This window comes from Leptonychotes weddellii, chromosome 10, assembly GCF_054177405.1.
Source record: "Leptonychotes weddellii isolate Sample4059 chromosome 10, ASM5417740v2, whole genome shotgun sequence".
NCBI classification, from domain to species: Eukaryota; Metazoa; Chordata; class Mammalia; order Carnivora; family Phocidae; genus Leptonychotes; species Leptonychotes weddellii.
Genome location: NC_138378.1, coordinates 23,668,054 through 23,688,609, shown reverse-complemented (window position 1 = coordinate 23,688,609; position 20,556 = coordinate 23,668,054). Strand labels below are relative to the sequence as shown.

The 20,556-nt window shown below is 49.9% G+C and overlaps 1 protein-coding gene across 3 annotated transcripts; it reads right to left on the bottom strand.

Moving 5' to 3' along the window:
• Positions 1-3,318: 3,318 nt before the first annotated feature.
• On the bottom strand, positions 3,319-19,545 carry TBC1D20 (TBC1 domain family member 20). Of its 3 annotated transcripts, none has more exons than XM_081833020.1 (9): positions 19,337-19,536; positions 17,738-17,885; positions 12,679-12,864; positions 10,543-10,623; positions 8,375-8,561; positions 8,101-8,202; positions 7,014-7,155; positions 5,850-6,037; positions 3,319-5,575 (listed from the first exon to the last, which is right to left on the bottom strand). In XM_081833020.1, exons 3-9 carry the CDS (start codon positions 12,776-12,778, stop codon positions 5,320-5,322), a joined length of 1,056 nt encoding a protein of 351 aa, XP_081689146.1. In that variant the 5' UTR covers positions 12,779-12,864; positions 17,738-17,885; positions 19,337-19,536; the 3' UTR covers positions 3,319-5,319. The 3 variants fall into 3 exon arrangements, with proteins under 3 accessions (XP_081689146.1, XP_081689145.1, XP_030876812.1); XM_081833019.1 differs by having other exon boundaries at positions 17,738-17,882; XM_031020952.2 differs by lacking the exon at positions 17,738-17,885 and having other exon boundaries at positions 19,337-19,545.
• Between the last annotated feature and the right edge of the window lie 1,011 nt (positions 19,546-20,556).

Below are 20,556 nucleotides of genomic sequence, written 5' to 3'. Positions count from 1 at the left end.
GCCCTTCAAGGCCTGCCTGGATTCCAGGCTCCAGAAGTTGGGGCGTGTGGCTTTGGCTGGGACTGGGGGCTGGGGCAGGGCACGTTCCGGTCCCTGAGCAGGCATTGCCCCCCTGTCCCCGAATGACGAGACTCAAGCGTTGACCCCAGGCACTGGGAGCAGAGTCCTCTGAGAACATGAGTGAGGGTCTTGTGCTCTGCCGGCCTCGCTGCCCTGGGAGGAAGAAAGGGTCAGACAGAGCCCCCGCCGGGGAGGAGAGTGGGGCTGCTGCAGAGTGAGATGGGGCCCAGTGGGGGCGGGAGGTATTCTGTCCCCAGCTCCACCCCCCCCCACCCCCACCCCCCGCCGGGGCCAGTGTCTCGCAGCCCTCAGGGGCCTGAGCACAAGAGCTAAGCAGAGACCTGTTCTCTTAGTACAGGCTGTAACCAGTCTCCCCAGTATTTTTATTTTTTTTAAGATTTTATTTATTTGACAGAGAGAGACACAGCGACAGAGGGAACACAAGCAGGGGGAGTGGGACAGGGAGAAGCAGGCTTCCTGCTGAGCAGGGAGCCTAATGGCGGGGCTCGATGCCAGGATCCTGGGATCATGACCTGAGGCTTAACGACTGAGCCACCCAGGGGGCCCCCCCCAATATTTTAGAAACTTGGTTGCCGACGATTTTAAATTGAGAGATCCTGCATTAAAACCTAGACGCCCAGCTTCTCTTGAAAGAGACAACACTTGTAACCCTGGGTGCTCATTTCCACAGGGCGGGGCTGGGCTGGGGTCTGGACTGTGGCTCTCGGTTCACCCCAGTCCTCCTCACCCCCAGTACGCCCCACGCTGTCGCCTTTCCCAGGGCCTTGTACCATTCTCTGCCCCATAGCATAGAGGTATTAATGGAGTATTTCTTTAGCCATGGCTGTATCAACAGTGGAGACAGGACAGGCCGGGGGCTGCTGCAGCCAAGCGGAGGGTCCCGAGTACCAATGGAGGGGTGCGGGCTGTCCCAGGCTCCGCGTCCAGCACCATACTTGCGTGCCAGTGGGCGAAGGACCCAAGAGGGCCGGGCCTCGAGTGCTCCCTGCTATGGGTCGAGTGGAGGTGCCTCCCCCTCCCAAGAGGTCAGCCCATTGCCGGGGGCCCAGACCGCTGAGAGCCCAGTGCCAACGCACTGGGGCAGACTCGAAACCAGACCCCACGGCCTTTGGACTGGAGCCACCTACCTGAGCCAGCAGCCGGAGGTCCCGGCGGACTTGGGTGCCAGTCTCTCTGCTGGGGCGGGGGACGGCGAGTGGAAGCCCGCGGCTCTGATGGGAGCAGCCGCGGCCCTGGAGGGCAGGCCGCCCAGCCTCTGCCGAAGGGGACACGTCTTCCTCTCGTGTCGGGGGCTGGCACGAAAGCCACTCACTTCAAAAGCAGCAAGTTGGAGGCGAGCCCACAGCCTTGCTGGCTCACAAAGGCTGCTGGGCAAATGCCAACCATCGGTCAATCGGGGAGACCACCAGCAAGAGAGGGCCTTTGTAAGGACAGGGAGAAAGGCAGCGGGAGACACCGCAGAAGGATGGGGGTGAGGGGGCGAGGGGACGCAGGGCAGGGGAAAGACGGACGATCAAGCCAGGCTGAGCCTCAGGCCCCTTCACTTCTTGGTTGCATTTGGCAAAAGCAACCCCCTTCTCCAGGGCCGCAACCGCAGGTCCCCTCGCGCCGGCACGACCCACTCCGTTTCTCTGCGAGATGCGCCCACTTTTTATTCAGCTGTTTTCACACAATTTCCCCTCCACCTTGCGTATCATGTGGCATTGGCATTTTCTGACTCCATTGCCCCAATTCTCCAACAGCTCCCGGCCCAACAATTCAACTCACTTCTGACATAACTACCTGGAAGTAGCATCAGACCCCACAGGTTAAAGGGCTCAGTTCCATGAGCCTGCCCCACCTCAGATGCCGGCCACAAATGGGGTGCCCAGGCTGCCCACATTTCTGCCCGGCCAACCACAAATTCAGGGGTTTCCACGACACCCCCTCAGGTTCAGTACTTGGCTAGAAGGGCTCACAGAACTCAGAACTTTACTCATGTTTACGGATTATAAAGGATACAACTCTGCGAACAGTAAAATGGAAGAGATGCATAGGGCAAGGCGTGGGGGAGGGAGGTGCGGTGCCCCCAAGCCTTCTCTGGGAGCATCACCCTCCCAGCACCTTGAGGTGTTCACCCAGAAGCTTTGTGAGATCTCTGAATCCAGAGTTTGTGTTGTGTAGGGATGGCTCCCCAGGATCCCCTCCCCTCCCCGGGGGTCAGTGGGAGGGGCTGGAAGTCCCACCCTCCAATCACTTGCTCTTTCTGCTGACCTGCCCATTCCCGGAACTTTCCAGTGGCCCTACCTTGTCACCTCATTAGCATAAACTCACCTGGAATCAAAAGGGAATCATTGTGAACAACAAAAGACACTCCCATCAGGAAATTCCCAGGCTGTTAGGGCAACTGGGGACAAAACTCAAGTATTTATCATATCACACATGTACTTCCTTCAGCGTTCTAATTACCAAAACTCTTCTCCATAGTCAACCATCAACTCGACAAAACAACCACCAAATTTGCCACTCAGAACAACCTGCTTGTTCAGTGCAACTCTCTGGTGTGTGAGCTCCTGGAGGCAGGGCGGTGTTCTGGCCAGCCCTGTGGACTCCATGAGTGTCAGGCCAGGGGGCAGCAGCACGGGGGCGGGGTGGGGGGGGCGCTGGCCTAGGGTGGCGGGACACGGTCCAAGAGCTGAGTGATGCCTGTCCGGCTTGGGCGCCCTCACACCCCCACTCTGGGCCAGGGAAGCATCAAAACATGTCCCAGACAACACGGATTCTTGCCTCCAAGATGGCCCCATGCTCAAGGCACTGCTCTGGGCTCCCACTACCCAATGGCTGGCAGTGTTAAGAGGTGTGGGAAGAGCTTGGCAAGAACAGCTTTCAACAGCTCCTCTGGGGATGGAAATTACATGTGGAGATAAAGTTGCATTCACATCAGACTCTGATTAGGTTCCCAAACCAAATGTCCACCTTTAGAGCCTAAGGCATCCCCAGAAGTATGTGGAAAACAGGCAAGATCCCCCCCGACGAATGTCCCACGTCACTTGCGCTGCTTAACTGGGGCCAGTGCCCCCGGGCAGCACCTGGTGTGGGTAGGTCATACCTCTTGCAGGTGAAGTAGAAACAGGACTGCAGGTGTTCCCCAGGCTCTCCACGTAAGTCCAGGCCAACCAAGAGTCCCTAGACTCCAGCACAGTCCCAGGCCAGGAGTGGGACGTGGGGGAGCTCAAGGACGGAATGTCAGGAGACTGATTAGTAACCACATATGGCTGTTTATTTTATACAGGGTTCTGTACAAAATATTTACATATATTCTTTACAGAATAGTAAACCACCTGAAGGTAAAAGGATAATGCTTTCTTCTCGTTGGCAGGGAGAATCCCGATGTCAGCAAAGCTACAAACCAAATGAACCCCCTCCTCAGGCTACAACAGAAGCCTGTCCACTTGCTTTCTGGGCTCCAAAGCCTGTGGCCCTGGGACCCTGATCCTGTGCCCCTCCGTCTCTCTTGCCCATCACTTCCTTCACTATTTACAGACAGGCCCTAGCGCTGCGGCAGGGAGCTGTGCATCTGTAAAGGCGGTAAGGGACAAGCTTGCCAGGGGAGAAGCCTGGGACTGGGTCCTGGAAGAATTTCCTTTGTCTTCATGCCTCCATCACTGTCTAGATTAATCCATCCCCATTACACTTACCCCAAGTGGGACTCCTGCTACAGAGAATGACCCATCACTTGAACCTTTTGTTTTTAAAGTGCTTAGTGTCACTTCACGTGACTCGGCGTAGACACCCCTCACTGCCCTGGGCCTGCCGGCCACCTGGCGTACTAAGTGCCCCCCACTCTGCGGTCTCGGTATGCTAAGGGACAGGACTTCTGGCACGTTCACTTTAAGAAAACTGCCAAGAGAACAGTGCCCGAGAGACAGGAAAATGAAAGTACATGGCTGCTTCATACTCTACACTTCAATTCTTTAAAGCAGCAAAAGGCACTTTTTTTTCAAGCCAGAGTTAATCTCAAACAAACTTGGTTTTGCTTACAGGAAAAGAAGTCCAGGAGGACTGAATGATCCGTCTTGTCCCCAAAGGCCTGGAGAGTCCTCCAGAAGCTTGGGGCGGGAGCTGGCTGTTCTCAGCTTCTCCCATACTCTTCAGGCTGGTGTGTCCCTTCTGGTTGCTGACAAGTCTCCAGTGACATTTCCAACCAGGAGGGAGAGACCAACAGCTGAGGAGATAAACTGAATCCCCCCAACGAAGCCAAGGTAGGAGTGAGTGGGTGCCTACTTGGGAGGAGAAGAGTGGTCTGAGGAGAAGAGGAAGGCAGGAGAGCGGGCCCGTGGGCGCTCTGGAAGTGTGGGGCTGTAAACACACAGCAGCTCTAGCTCAAGTGAGACGTTCAACAATCGAGGAGAAAGGAAACTTCAGGGTCTTAGAAGCTCATCTTGCTGATGAGGACTGTTCTTCCCGTGAAGGAACTATCATTTTTAGAGTGAGGGTACTTTACATGTTGGGTATATGTAATTCTAAAAAGAGTAATAAAAGTGTCCTTTAAAAGCAACATCATGTGGCTTGTGGGAGAGAACAGGGAGGAAAAAGAAAGAAGGCAGGCAAAACCAGTTTACATCTGGGCCCTACAACCTCACATTCCTTCCTGTTTGACTGGAAACGCCCAAGTGATTTCTAGGCTGAAAATAGGATTTACCTAGTAACCTAGTTCACGTCTGTCTGATTTCTGACCAGCTAACGGAGCTGCTCTCGAGAGGGGCCGATCTTGCGCCCGGCTAGCAGCCTCTGTCCCTCGCCTCGGTTCCAAGGTCTAACTCCCACGGCAGCAGCTCCTTCCTCCTCGGGCCAGTGGCAGCAGACGGAACAGGAGGCGCCGCGAGGAGGGCCCGTGGTGGCCCAGCTTACTTGCTACGGGGCAGCTAAGAAGGTCCCCGGTAACCAGGCTCGGAGGGTTCCCAGGGCCGTGGGCAGCTCAAGAAACCCCTGGCGCGAGAGGCAGCAGCGGGGAGCGCGGGGGGACGGCGGCGGGGAGGGAGAGGAGGCCCGCGGCCCAGCTCGGCCTCCGAGCGCAGCTCTCAGGTGCCAGTGGGCTCTGAAGTGAAGGCAAACCACGGGCAGGCAGGGCGGGGGCTGGCAGGAATAGAAAACCCTTGACAGAAACCCTTTTAATAAAGGAAATTCCACCCCCTCCCAATCCTTCCATGGAAGGGTGAGACCTCAACGTCATGGAGGCGGCAGCGCCCTCCCCGGCATTTAGGGGAACAGCTGCAGCTGGAACTTGGGGGCCCACTCCAGGGCACTTTTCACCACAGCCAGGGCGGCCGCTCCAAGTGCCACCGTCAGCCCCATCACCGCCAGCTTCACAAAGCGGTTGGTCCTTGGTTTGGTCAGGACGTCTTTCGTTCGCTCCTCAGGTCGCAGCAGTCCCCGGAACCGCTGTCGCAGCACTGCGTCAGGTCTCTGCTGGGCTGATGCCAGCTCAAAGTCTTTGAAGGTAGAGGCGGCCGTCCTGCGGGGCGGGGGGCGGGGGGAGACAGAAGAAGGAAATGCTATGAAAGAAGAGACAGAAACACGGGATTACCGCAGAGGCTGAGGGCAGAGCCATCCACTGCTTACAAGGCTCTTCTACATAAAGACCCGTGAAGACCACGGCAGGGATTCCGCTGGCCTGAGCTTAGATCTCTGGAAACATCCCCCAGCCCGGTGCCGGCAGACACAATCTTCCACCACTTCTGCTCACCCACAGACACCCCCAGCTCAACCAGAGCCTCCACCCCACTCACTTCTCGGCCTGCTGTTGGGCAGATGCCTCCCGAGCAAGTTCAGATGGGGGAAACTGAACAAACAGGTCTCCGGCTCTGCTGATCAGGGTCTCATAGGGCAGGTCCTGAGGGATCTGGGACAACAGGTGGTGGACCGAGGCCATGTCACAGTCACAATCCAGGACTTCCTGCTCTCGATACAACACAATCTGTGGGGGAGCAAGGCCTTGCATCAGACACCCGGACAAGCAGGGTCTTCGCCGCCCTTCATTCTCCTTAGAGATGATTTTTTTTTTTTTTCAAAGATTTATTTATTTATTTGAGAGAGCGAGAATGAGAGAGAGAGAGAGTACATGAGAGGGGGGAGGGTTAGAGGGAGAAGCAGGCTCCTTGCTGAGCAGGGAGCCCGATGCGGGACTCGATCCTGGGACTCCAGGATCATGACCTGAGCCGAAGGCAGTGGCCAAACCAACTGAGCCACCCAGGCGCCCCTCCTTAGAGATGAATTTAAATTGGTAACAGACAGCAGACTCTTGTATCCATCTAGGAAGGAATAACGTATGTATGCTTTTCCCAGGGGGCTGGCCCTTCCTGCTACAGGCAGACTTCCACCCCAGGATGCGGAAGGCAGACCAACGAAATGAAGGAGGTTCTTTTAGGAGGAAGAAAAGGAAAGGGCTCACAGGGAGACTCCTGGAGCTCCCACACAGAAAAAAATGGTTCAAAGCAGTAGAAAGGACCGTCTTGCTCCCCTTTCAAGAGCAGTGAAGGCACCTCCACGGAACAGGAACCCCATCAAGCCCTGCCAGTGTCCCCCCTGTCGTCATACCGCACCCCGTCCCTCCCCAGCCTGGAGCTGGCAGTCTGTACTAGTTCCGGGGGATGTCAAGAGGAACACGGACAATTCGTTATGCACATGAGCATTTTAAAGGTTCAGAAGAGTCATGCAGGAAACAGATCTCTTTAACTTAGTTTAACCAAGCACTTCCCAATCCTATTTTTACACAGAGCCTTTTCTTTCCCTGTAACACTCCCATTCACACTGCACAGAGCGGCGACCAGGGGCACCAGTCTGGGAAATGCTCTTCCCATCTTTCCATAATCACCAGGTCTCCCTTGAGGGAAAACGATCGAGCTGGAATGGGTGATGGGGAACCCAGCTGCTGGCTCGTGGTCTGTACCTACCACGGCTGCAAAGTAAATGGGCATCAGCGGGTGGCAGGCCAGGAAGAAGTCGTATAACCGCACGACGTGCCTGAAGTCAGACAGGACATGCCCAAACCAGGTGATGAGCCAGCTGAGGGCAAAGATGGTTCCCACCTCGGCACTAGGAGCAAGGAAATCCAGACGTTAGGTTCCCTGACGGGCTGTCCCTCTCCGCTCCATGGGACATCTTTGTCCTCGGTGCTTTTAAGAAGGAAGAAGTTGGGAAATACACTCTCTGGAAAATTCAGCCCCCTAGGAATTCAGCATCTTCTCACCGAATACAAAGTCCTTAAAACATACCCACCATCATGACACTAATACTACGATGGGGTCCTGGTTGCCTTATCTCGCCGGCTGCCGTCCTAACGGCTAACCGATGTCAGTAACAGGAAGAAGAAGTAGCTATTTTCAAGGAACAATACCATGGTTTTCTTTCTGAAAAAGTCATACACACTTTTGGCAGACACAGGCGCATATTCTCAGGCTTAAAGACACAACTGTATTAATTGTTCAGTTGACGTGAGACGATCGAAACATCTTAAGACATAGACATTAAAAAAAAAAAGGGGGGGGGGTGAGGCGTTGGCCAAGGACTCATTTCCAATTACACAGAAGAGAAAAAAAATTTTGTAAGATTTGCAAAGAAATATTTCTTCTCCTTGGAACCTGGAGAATAAAACAACCCACGGATGGCCTAGTCCTTCTCGACTCAGGATCCTACAGTAGTATGTCCTTTTCTTGAAGCAATAACCTCAAAGTCCACCTCGGCATACTCGCCTCCCCAGCCCTCCCCACCAGATGTAACCTCCTCAAGGGCATGCGCTGTACATCTCTCGTATCCCACAAGAGCACAGTACCCAAGAAAGTGCTCCCAGGCCGTACAGAACTGAATTATCCAGCTTGCTGGCGAACAGAAAGGACAACCTGGAAGAACTTAACGCCAATCAACATACGATGGTGGTGAGATTGAGCTGGACTTGTGAGGAAGAGACCAGGGCCAGGAGAAAGTCAAAGGGGTGTGGGTGCGCGTGTGCAAGTGTGTACATAAATGGAGATGCATACATACCTCTGCATGAAGTCATGGAGCTCTGGATTCACCTGGTCAATGATGGGCATCAGATAGTTTAATATATGCTTGGTGTTGTCCATCGTTGGATCCATGAAATCCCTGGACGGAGACAATTCAATGAGCTCGGTCAGCCCAAATGCTCAGATCAGGGCCGAGGGGGTCGAACAGGGTTCCCACCACCGGAAACAGACTAGCAAACGGGACAAGGAGCGGTGCCCAGGGGGGCTTGAGGGGCGATCCCACATCCTCTTGTATTCCTCTGCGCTGGTACCTGAGGTGATGGGTAGACAATTTTTCTACCAGCGACGGCGTCAGCTTCTCGCCTACCACCAGCAGAAACGTGACCACGATGTCGTGGTAGCCCTGATAGTAGTGCAGCTGAGGGTTGCGCTCCAAGATGAGGAGGATGATGTCGATCAGCTCTTCCTGGAGCCCCTCTCTCTGTTTCTCCGGCATGCCTGGGGAGGGAAGACGAGGGGAGATGCCCCTGAACACACTGAGGAGACTGCTGACGAGGAGGGGCAAAGACAGTCAGCAAAAGATTTGCCAAGTGTTTAATAAAAAGAATGAGTTATGAATAGTTTGGCAACGCGTATTAAAATCCCCACACCACTGACACTACTCGGAGCAGCACTTACGGCGGGGGGAGCCCGCCGACCCCTTCTCAGCCCAGTGGCCACAGCTGACATGGCCGGACCCCCCGCGCCTCTCCTGCGGTGGCCGGGACGTGCCCCGGGGTCACTGCCGGGGAGCACCTACATGCTCGGCAACCCACACCGAGGGGAATTTTATAAAAATAATGGAGTCATAAAACACAAAGGAACTACTCCAGGGTCAAGGAGGCTGATGAGGTAGGATGACTGAATGGGAACTGCTTTGCGTTCGTATTCCTTTTTTCCTTTAAAGGATGTTACTGCCGTTGAAGGGTGAGACCTGAATAAAATCTCCACGCTAGCAGCACTAGTTTTCAGTGTGCTGCTGATTTACTGAGTGCCGTGTGATTACGTAAGAGCCTTGGTTTTCGGAACCACACCCTGAAATATTTAGGGGTAAAGGGACACCACGTCTGTATTGATTCTTAAATAATTCAGAAAAAAAAGCGTATGTGTGTGTGTAGGAGAGAGACAAAGAATACTAAAGCAAATATAGTAAAACATTAACATATAATATAGGAAATCTGCGTAAAAGGCATCTGGGGGATTATCTGTCCTATTTTTGCAACTTTTTCTATAGGTATGAGAAATTACATAAAAATAAAAAATTTAAGAGTTGCACGTTCTCCTCTAAACCAAACGAAGTATCACAGGAATATATCTTGATCCAAGATATATCTGGAAACCCCTTCTCAAAAAGGCTTATTCTAAAAGACCCAATAAAAAGAAAATGAAGTAACTACTATGGTTAGGGAAAGTAATCAAAGTGGTGAGAGAACAAGACTAAACTCTGTTTGAATTTTCAGAGTAAGAGAGGTTAGCTGAGCTCAAAAGAACACGGATGTAAGCAGAATATGAAACCACATGGAAAGTGCAGCCCACACAAAGAACCTCACAGACCGACATTCCATAAACGGCAGAGGCAGAAAGGGGTCAGAGGAAAAGCAGGTTACCTAGGGGGAAACGAGGGCACCTGCCTGCGTGCTCTCATCCAAACCGGCAGGACAGGGAAAGGGGACTGGGCCATGGGCAGACGTTTTTATCAAAAGCAAGGGGGCAGGCTACCGGCTACACAGGAATCACGAGCAGGGGAGCAAGCAAGATTTAAGAGGCAAAATCCAAGCCAGAGCATGGTTTCAGAAGAGTGAGGCAACGGGTTTAGAGGCTCTTGTCCTCTTTAGCAATTCTCCTGTCTTTGTGGACCTAAACAAAGGCGAGGCTGCCAAAGGAAGAGAAATGGATCATAAACACGAGGTTTGTTGCCCAGCTTCCTTCACTGTGAACAGGGAGACAACAGTTGGTCATTCTTCTCATGCTTCCTGGAATGGGAAGCGATTTCCAAACAGACCCTTTAAAACATTCAGGGAATGGCCTCCTTCCCTTCCAGTCCAGGGACCCAAGGGAGGCATAGGTAAGATCCCTATTTATACATCTAATCAAATGAAGATATGAATACTTCTTCTTAGTGCCCCCTTGTAAACCTATCTGCTCTTTAAAGCCAGACGATGGCTCGAACGGTCCCTAGGAAGTCACTCTGGTGGCCATGAAGCGGGGAAAGCCTCTAGGTTTTTCATTCAGCACCTCTAGGCCAAGAGAAATTACTCTGGGCTCAGGCTTTCGCAGTGGGGGTGTGAACGTGACTGAGTGGGGGAGAGAATGTCTCCGCAGACTGAGCGTACAAAGGGCCCCTGACGAGGCAGGGGCCCCTTCGAGGTCACGCCGTGGGCCAGGCTGGAAGCAGCAGGGCCGGGAACTCCCAGGTGGCGGGACCCGGAGAGCTTCTCACCAGGCGGGAACCGCCGCAAAGACCGCCTGACGTCCAGCAGCACTTGCTGGTAGTCCTTGCTTCCCTGCCGTAGGTTCTTCCCTGTGGGAGGAAAAGGAACATGTTACTGCAGGAATGTCTGGGAAGCCAGATCGGGGGCAAAAACGTTCTGGTATGACATCAGAGGCCCGGAGGACATCCTTCAGGTTTCTCCTGAAGAGGACATGACACAAGACACAACATTTGGAGAAGAATCCCCAGTTTAGTTCCAAACGTGCTGTTTCATTCGAGTCACTGTGACCGTAAGAGGAGGGACATGCAGTGTTCAGGGTGAGGCAGAAGGAGCAGCAGAGAAGTCAGGAAGCCAGGGACCTACTGGAAGCTGCTCCTGCATGTCACTGGGGGACTGCTCTGAATTTCAACGTGCACATCGGTAAAATGGGGTTATCTCCTTCCATACGTTACTACGCTGATCAAATAAGATCATGAATGTGGAAAGCACAGATCACTGGAAAACCCGGACATCTCTGCAGCCTCGGGAGCACTGAGCTGTTCAGGAAGGAGCATTAAGATAAACTCACACAAAGAAGAACCTAACCTCTCTTGACCCTGAAATTTAAAACCTAAGACACTGCAAATAGGAGCCTGTGTTCAGCTAAGTCCAACACAGTGTGAAAGTAAGGAGGCAGTCTCCAGCTATTGTAAATGGAACAAGCACCCATCTCCCTCAACCCCAGCCAAGGCAATATAACAAGTGCGCATTTCCATCCCAACCCCAATCCGAAGCTACCAGAGGAGCACGTGTAACACTTCCCTACACACAGACTTCATCTTGTAAAGATCTGGGACGTCTGGAATCTGACAGAAGAACATCATCTCAGGGTTTAGAGCGTGAATGTGGCGACGTCTTTTCCTTCCAACTGAAAGCTGACTGCTCCGAGGCAGCCGGTTTCAAAGATAGTAACAAGTGGCAACTTAACACCTACTCGACTGCACCTTGGCGCCGTGGGCTTTTTAGCAGCAGAGGCCGCGTGACCTGCCTCTAGCACCTGGCACACGGCAGGAGCACAACTAATACCTGCCACACGAGTGAAAGGATCTCAAGCACCTGGACTTTGGCCATACATAGCAGAAGAGCAATCGATGTTTGTTGAGTGAATGAATGACCAAGTGGATTCATTGTTCTGCAGTACTTTTTTGTATTTTGTACTATATTCCAAGGAACTGCTTTTACTTCATGGGGCTTGCAAATTAGTAAAGTAACAGCTTTTCTTTTCAAGATTTATGTATTTATTTTAGAGAGAAAGAGAGAGAACACGCAAGTGAACGCGTGTGGAGGAGGGGCAGAGAGTGAGGGAGGGAGAATCTCAAGCAGACTCTCCACTGAGCGCAGAGCCCCACGCGGGGCTCAATCCCACAACCGTGAGATCAAGACCCGAGCTGAAATCAAGAGTCGAACACCCAACCGACCGAGCCACCCAGGTGCCACAGTAACAGCTTTCATACTGTTGCAGAACTTTAGAATTCAAAACGATCTTAGTATTTCCCAATAAAAAAGTTTTGTTTTGTTTTGCTTAAGGACCAGAGAGGTATTCTCTCTCCCCATGGCCTAGTGTTTCTCAAAATGAGTTCATCTGCACCAAATTGAGTTCATTTGCCTGTTAAAATACAGATTCCTATAACCCACCTCTAAGTGAATATAGAAACTAGAATAATAAACTCCCCTACCTAGTCAATAAAAGCTACCTATCAATCTAATAAAAGCTCATTTCATTTTTTGAAGAAAATTCTACTTATCAGTTTCAGAGGGCGCCCAAACATGTCCTAAAATGCTTTAGATTTGCTCATCTACTATTGGCTTAAAATGAGCATAAAAATCAAAGATTCTGGAATTCTTTCTTTTTTCTTTTTTAATATTTTATTTATTCATTTGAGAGAGAGCAAGAGAGCATAAGCAGGGGAAGTGGCAGAGGGAGAGGGAGAGGCAGACTCCCCACTGAGCAGGGAGTCCGAGGCGGGGCTTGATCTTAGGACCCCGAGACCACGATTTGAGCCGAAAGCAGACGCCCAACCAACTGAGCCACCCAGGCGCCACCTGGAATTCTTCTATCCTTGCGTCCTAGACAAATTTCCCTCACAACCACACCCCACCATTACCTGATATAGGAGGTGGGTCACTGGTGTTGACATTGAGGAGCTTGGGCCACACTTTCTGCCTGATCTCATCAGTCAGGAGCCCTCCTTCACTGATAGCCATACGTCTAAGGGCAGCCACATCGGTAGGGTCACTGTTCAGAGCCTGGTGTATCTCTGACACTTTCTTTTTCCTTTTGGTGTTAAAGTCTGCAAAACAAAGGGGGAAAAGCCATCAGGCACATATTCAGCATGTGCTCATTTTCTGTGCAGGGCTCAATCTCCTTATTTGGTTTGAGGTACAAGTAGGTATTTTTAATGTTGACCTACAGATAAGTCATTAGTGCATCATGTGCAAAACACTAAGGAGATATACCATATAAGTAACAAGCAAGGAATTACAATTATAATAAACACTCAGTGAATTCAGGCATATCTAACACTATTAAAGTTTTGGAATAGAACAGAATGCTTGTTCTTTCTTAATAACTAACTTCACAGAACATATATATGTCTTTATATAATAATTTTTTCCTGTTGTTTATATACATGTCACCAAAATTTAATACTTTTAAAATAAGACCACATGAGAAAAAATTCTCCAGTTACATGCTAATACAGCTGGTAACATATCAGAATTACAGAGATATTTTTTCTTTCTTTTTTTTTTTTAAAAGTAGGCTCCATGCCCAATGTGGGGCCTGGACTCATGACCTAGAGATCAAGAGTTGCATGCTCTATCAACTGAGCCAGCAAGGCACCCCTACATAGAGATATTTTCAAAAGTAGAATATCAAAGGGTGTACTTGGGTCTCCAGTGTGGCTGGTGGTAAGAGAGGCATGATCGTGCACACAGAGCAACTGTTTCTTGACCACCATGTTAATCGTGTGTGAGCAGAAAGTAATGTTTTAAGCATCTTACATCCTTATGTGATAGTTTGTGATTTATACACTGGCATTTTACTGTGTTTAAATTCCTTTTTAGAAAATTGGCTGACAGTCTGTGGTTGATGTGTATCCTATTGTAATTTTTCTATCGAAAATAATGCAGTAATATGCTTTCACAGTTCAATGCAGAATATCTAATTTTAGGAACAGCAAACACAATAAAAGTTAAACAAGGCAATACCAAAGAGATGTTACAAAACAGTGTAGTATAATTGCCCCCCAAAAATGGATGTGCAGACACCAAGAGCTCAAAGAGGCCATGGTAGGTCAGGCTAACTTGAGAAGGCCTTACTGAAGAGTGCAATTTCTAAAGGAAGAGGGGATTTCAAGAGGCAAGGGGTGGGGCAGAGAGCAAAAGAAAGGCTTGGATCCAAGAAACACAAGGCCCTTTCATCTAACAGTAAACAGACTCATTTAAGAAATAGTCATGTAGCATATACAAGGCGCAAGACCCTACAGGTAAATGGAAGGTAACACTGGAAGGAAGGGTAAGCTTTAGAAGGGTCCCTAAGTAGCCTTCCTCAATAACACCCTCTTTTGAGACAACAGTCTATAAATTGTTTCCGTGACAAAGATGCACATTATTAACACCACGGAAGTTGGTCCTAATGATCCTGGTTACCTGTGACAACTGTGACATACAAACCATACAAACAGAGGCATCACTGGCTTGGAGTCACATGCACCTGGAGCTGCAGACAGGAATACAACACAGGGGACTCTTCACCCAGGTAAACCTGTTCTCCTGGTTAGACCGTTATTTTCCCTGGTAACCTAGTAGGGTGACCATCTGTTCCAATTTGTCGGAGAGATTCCTGGTTTACGCCTATAGTCCCGGCATAATTACTCATAGTAAACCCCTCCTGCTACCTGCACTCTCAGAAATGTCCCACCTTGGATGCTAAATTAAATGGTAACTCTACCTAGAGATCATGAAAAATCAGGTCTCAATTCCCTCTGCTAGCATAGCACCTAACTAGTCTAATGCTTGTTTATAATGTGCTTAAAGTTCTTAAAGATTGATTGATTGATTGATTCAGAGCATGTGCATGGGCGGGGGGTGGGGGGGGAGAAAGAGAATCTCAAGCAGACTCCCCACTGAGCGTGGAGCCCGACCTGAGCCAAAATCAAGAGTCCACTGCTTAACTGAATGAGCCACCCAGGTGCTCCAAGATGCTTCAAGCTCTTGGCTTGAGTGTGTCCTTCCTTCCTTCCACCCACCCGCTCATTAGTCTATCCATTCATTTATCAATCCATCATTGAATGAGCTGCTACTCGTAGTAAGTACTACACTGGGGACAGAAAGATGAATATGACACCTCAGCCTTTGAGAGAGTCACATTAGCGAGGAACACATTATTATATAACAGAATCATGAAAAATTATGAAAATCCAGAGGGAAGAATGACTACTTCTGGGGCAATCAAGAAAGGCTTCAATGAAAATATATTCTGCCACCTTTTTTTAGTTAAAAAAATTTTTTTTAAGGTTTCATTTATTTGAGAGAGAGAGAGAGGCAGAGGGGGAGGGAGAGGGAGAAGCAGGCTCCCTGCTGAGCAGGGAGTCTGACGTGGGGCTCCATCCCAGGACCCTGGGATCATGACCTGATCTGAAGGCAGACGCTTAACCGACTGTGCTACCCAGGCGCCCCTATTCTGCCCCTATTCTTCTTAAAGCAAACTTTGCACATGGAAGACTGTGTTGAAGGAAGCATTCCAGGCAGAGGAAAGAGTGTGTGGAAAGCCTTGTCACATGAAAGAAATAACGCGTCCAGAAAACAGAAAAATTCTGTGAGGCTGAAGTGTTAGGGAAAGAGAAAAAACAGAACCTGGATGGATGCAGGAACTGTGGGCAATAAGAATTTTGGTTTTATCCTGCACTCAAGAAGAAGACAAGGTGGGGCGCCTGGCTGGCTCAATCAGTGGAACCTGTGATTCCTGACCTCGGGGTTGTGGGTTCGAGCCCCACACTGGGTGTAGAGATGGCTTAAAAATAAAATATTAAAAAAAAAGAAAAAGAGGAAGTCAAGGAAGGAATTTTATTTATTTATTTATTTTATTTTATTTTTTTAAGATTTTATTTATTTATTTGAGAGAGAGAGAATGAGAGACAGAGAGCATGAGAGGGAGGAGGGTCAGAGGGAGAAGCAGACTCCCTGCCGAGCAGGGAGCCCGATGCGGGACTCCATCCTGGGACTCCAGGATCATGACCTGAGCCGAAGGCAGTCGCTTAACCAACTGAGCCACCCAGGCGCCCCAAGGAAGGAATTTTAAACTCGATCAGGGGCTCCTGGGTGGCTCAGTCAGTTAAGCATCTGCCTTTGGCTCAGGTCATGATCCTGGAGTCCTGGGACCGACCCCCATGTTGGGCTCCCTGCTCAACGGGAAGTCTGCTTATCCCTCTCCCTCTGCCCCTCACCCCACTCATGCGCACGCTCTCCCGCTTTCTCTCTCTCAAATAAATAAAATTAAAAAAAATAAACTTTGGATCAAAGGCCCATCCTTTGGAAGAGAAGGCTGTATGTGTTCAGAGAGGGACTGCAGACATGTAGAAGAAAACACTTTTTATGTAACAGCATAGGCTGAGACAAAATATGGCAGGAACTGGATTAATTTCCAGCAAAGAAAGAAAAAGCAAAGTATTTTATTTATATATTTTTTTATTTTTAAATTTTGGGGTGTCTAGGTGGCTTAGTTGGTTAAGTGTCTACCTTCGGCTCAGGTCATGATCCCAGGGTCCTGGGATCGAGCCCCGCATCGGGCTCTCTGCTCAGTGCGGAGCCTGCTTCTCCCTCTCCCTCTGCTGCTCCCCCTGCTTGTGCTCTCTGTCAAATAAATAAATAAAATTTTTAAAAATAAATAAATAAATAAATTCAGAGTGTCCTTGTACTTTCTACACATCAAAAATTAAGAACACTTAGAATGATAATACTGAATATTGCTTGAGGTAAGCTGACATTTAGAAATCTTATTAACCTACTTGCTCAGAGTGTGGAAATATTTCCTCAAATTGTTTAGACATATATCCACCCCACCCCTCTTCCCAAGTAAGCTATTCGGCAATCTGGGGGAAAGGAAAACTGTTGCTAGTATCTTGCGGGAAATAACACTGTTTGCAATCAGCTGGATTTCCATTATGCTTTGGCAGATAATCTGCCAGAATTTTAACTAATTCTGAACTCAAACCACAGCTCCCATACTTATTTCTCCTAACACTATGCTCCTATTCTGTTTTTAATCCTGCATTTCAAAATTTACTACTATCTTCTTGTTTTTGGCACTTTGTGGGAACTCAACAAATATGTGCAGAGTAAGAGAAATAATTTAGCTTAGCCACTGTTCCTGGAAAAAGTGGCCTATAGTAAATGACATTATTTTCCCCCACACTACTGTTAGGGACAGGCTCACTGCAAAACTCTAAATAGATGTGTAGACTCTGTGGCCTCTTTCTAAAGCTACTGGTACTTCCCAAAGCAGGATACTGCTCAAATGTGGACCTGAGCTGCTGTCTGTTTAGGCTCTGCTATCAACCCCACGATCTGGTGACTGAATGGTAGTGGCAGATGAGGAAGGCACGCCTATGTGTGCCATTCCCCGCTTCAACAAAAATTTATTGCCCCTAATATATAGGCTCTCATTGTGATGGAAAAAAGGAGGAGAAAACAGAAAACTCCAGTGCACCAGAGATGTACAAATTATAGAGTGGTAAGGACAACAGTAGGCCTATACAACAAGGAAGAAAAGGTTAGCAGAGTCTCAGCTGAACAACGAGTTTCATCTCAGAAAGAGAAAAATCATAGACCTATTCTTGGGATGCTCAGGAAAACAGTAAAATTAACGTCCACTCAGCCTAAATCAAAACAATGGAAGACCCAGCCAGAGGGGAGACAGATTCCCCCAAACAGACACTTCCTGTCCCATCCCTTGAACTTCTAATGCTGACACTGGAAATTAACTTAAAATTTTATGTTTAAACTTCATACCTGTACCAGATAAAGACAGTGGGAGAGGAAAACCTTACCACACTCAAGTAAGGTTCCTACTAAAAACAAAATAAAACAAAGTAACCTCTGTTTCTGGAAGTCCGAATTAGTTTCAACAAACAGTATCCAAATTAGCAGAGATCCATTAACTACCTGAAACATGAAGACAAGCATGTATTAAGAAAAACTGCTTGGGGCGCCTGGGTGGCTCAGTCAGTTAAGCATCCGACTCTTGATATCAGTTCAGGTCTTGATCTCAGGGTGGTGAGTTCGAGGCCCCTGTTGGGCTGCGTGGAGCCTACTTAAAACAAAACAAAACAAAAAAACTGCTTTACCCCAACAATAAAGAAAAATATTCTCGAGAGTAAACCAATCTGATAATAAAGTCTACAAAGGAGGGATTCCAGTATTAGTAACTTTGCCAACAATTCTCCAATATGATTAAAAGCAGAACAAAAACTCTCATCTCTAAATTCCTTCCAGAGAAGCAAAACCAAGGAAACTGGGTTAAAGTCTCACAACCTAGGCACAGCCACACTACAACAGGTCACAAAACCATACTGCTTGGGGCACTATGCCGTGAGGACAGATGTCATACAAACACACTAGCAAAGGGTTACAAGGCCGAAGTGCCCAAAGAAGTAATATGAGGAGCGAACAGGAGGAAAGGAAGATAACAGAAAATCAGCGCAGAGAAACAAGATGTGGACACCAGGTGCTTCACCAAAAATGTGGGTTGCATATGTGGCTGGCTCTATTATGGGCAGCACCCATCAGGGGACGGACAAATGGGAAAGCTACCTTAATCTGAGGGGGAAAGGATTATTTTCCTTGGTACAGAGTAAACATTAATAATTCTAAGTGCCATGTTTTAATTGTATGTAAAACATTCAAAAACACTGCACAATGAAACGATGATTTCATAGAAATTACTGCTTAGTATGCAACTATAAAAATTTGGGAGAATCGCTTTCTACTACACAGTTAAGTAACGTTAAATTAGGTGGCACAGCATCGAAACAAAAAGTAGATTAGTGGTTGCCAGGAGCTGCGGAGACTGGAGAATGGGGAGTAATGGGGAGTGATGGGGGGTTTCCTTTTGGAATTAGAAATGTTCTGGAATCAGACAGTGGCTATGACTGCACAACACTGTAAATGTGCTAAGAACCAGTGAACTGTACATTTTAAAAGGCTGGATTTTTATGGCAATTAAAAGAAAGAAGTGGAGCACGTACACCGCGTAAATTAAGCCGGCGAGAGATGAAGTTTGGGAAACGGGCCTTACAACTAGGGAGGAGGCACCAGGAGTGTGCGGACGTGGCCAGACAGCCTCGGGCCGAGGGTGGAGGCTCGGCCTCAGTTCTCCGGGAGACCCAGTTCTCCCCAGACGTGACGAAGCCGGACCAGATCCCCCGCCAGTCCTTTGCACCGGGGACGCGAGTCCGCCAGCAGAGTTCCTCTGGTCTCAGCATTCGCTGACTCCCCAACTCCAGGATCGCTTCCCTTTCAGACGTGACCGGGCCCACCACCCTTTTCCTCTCCCGCCGTCCCGACCTCAGCCCGCGGCGCTGGGCACACCCCGCGCGGTCCCTCGGGGGCCCCTCAGCCCGCGGCCCCCCCACCCTCCGGACGCCGCCTGCGCCCGGGGCCGCTCTTCCGACAGCTGTCCTCTGCCTACCCCCCGCAGAGCCGCCCCTGCCCCTCGGGCCGTCCCCGAAGGTCGTTCCTCGGCGCCCCCGCCGGCTTCCGTACCTGTCTTCTCCGCGCCACCGTCCCAGGGGCTGGAGGTGGGGCCGTCACCCTGCGCACTCCGGAGGGCCATGTCCCGGGGGCCCGGGCCCGGGCCCGAGCCCCGGCTGGTGGCACAGCTGAAAGAAGACGCGGCTATGGCCGCGGGACCCACAGCCGGCTCCGCCGGACAGGGTAGAATCGGTCGGCCCGCGGCGCGCAGGCGCGCAGGCGTCCCGCGCGGGCCCCCGCCCCCGCGCCGGCACGTGACCGGCCGCTAGGCCAGGCGGAAGGCGGTCGCGGGGACACACGCGCAGGCGCTCTAAGAGGCCAGAGGAAGAGCGCGGGCAGCGCGCCAGGGAGCTCTGTGTGAACTATAGAGCCTGGCGGGCACGCTTGAGTAAGTGTGTTCAGGACCAGATTTTGCCATTTCTTTTGCTTTTCTTATCTGTAAAATGATACTGATGATGATAAAAGTACTGAACTCACGGAATTATTGGGAAAGTGCCTAGAACATTTAGAAGCATGTAGTAACTGCTCCACAATTAGGAACTATTATTTTTGTTTACCAAGAATTTTACCACCATCTCAACTCCTCACACGAGCTCCTGTCGTCATACTTGGCGACTTCAGGGTTCAGTAGAACCATCGCATACAGCTCCGCAGGTTGTGCACTGCTCAAGGCCAGAAAATGCCTTTCACATAGACCGTTATGTGAGCCGTACCCCTTCGAGTGGTACAAAACTGGCCACTCACCCCAAATGAGCACCTATCTTATCAGGTCTTTGAACGTGGAAAAGCCTAGAAGCTGAGATTCATGATGGAGTGTGGGGCACAGGGACACAGCTCGATTCTTGCCTGCGGTACTGATGAGACAGTGACCTGCTCTCCTCCCCATCACAACTCTAGGTCCTTGCAAGGTTTGGGCCAACTCTCACCCTCTGTAAAACAAGGGAGTGGCTAGCTCTCCGGGAAAAGGGAGAGGGAAAAGCTACTGTGAAATGCTCAGCAACTGGAACAAGCTGTCCCAGTGGAGATAACAAGTTCTTGTCCTAGGTTGGTACCCCATCTCTGAACAGCATATTGTCTAATTACAGTTCATCATCATTCTGAAGCTCTAAGGACAGCATGACCAGGAATGCCGGTCATTTCGCCTCATAATTCTCCATGCACTCTCTCTTTTAAAGGAGTACTAGGTGGCAGATGGGAATTTTAAGAAAGCCTTCCCAGGCCAACAGAAACTA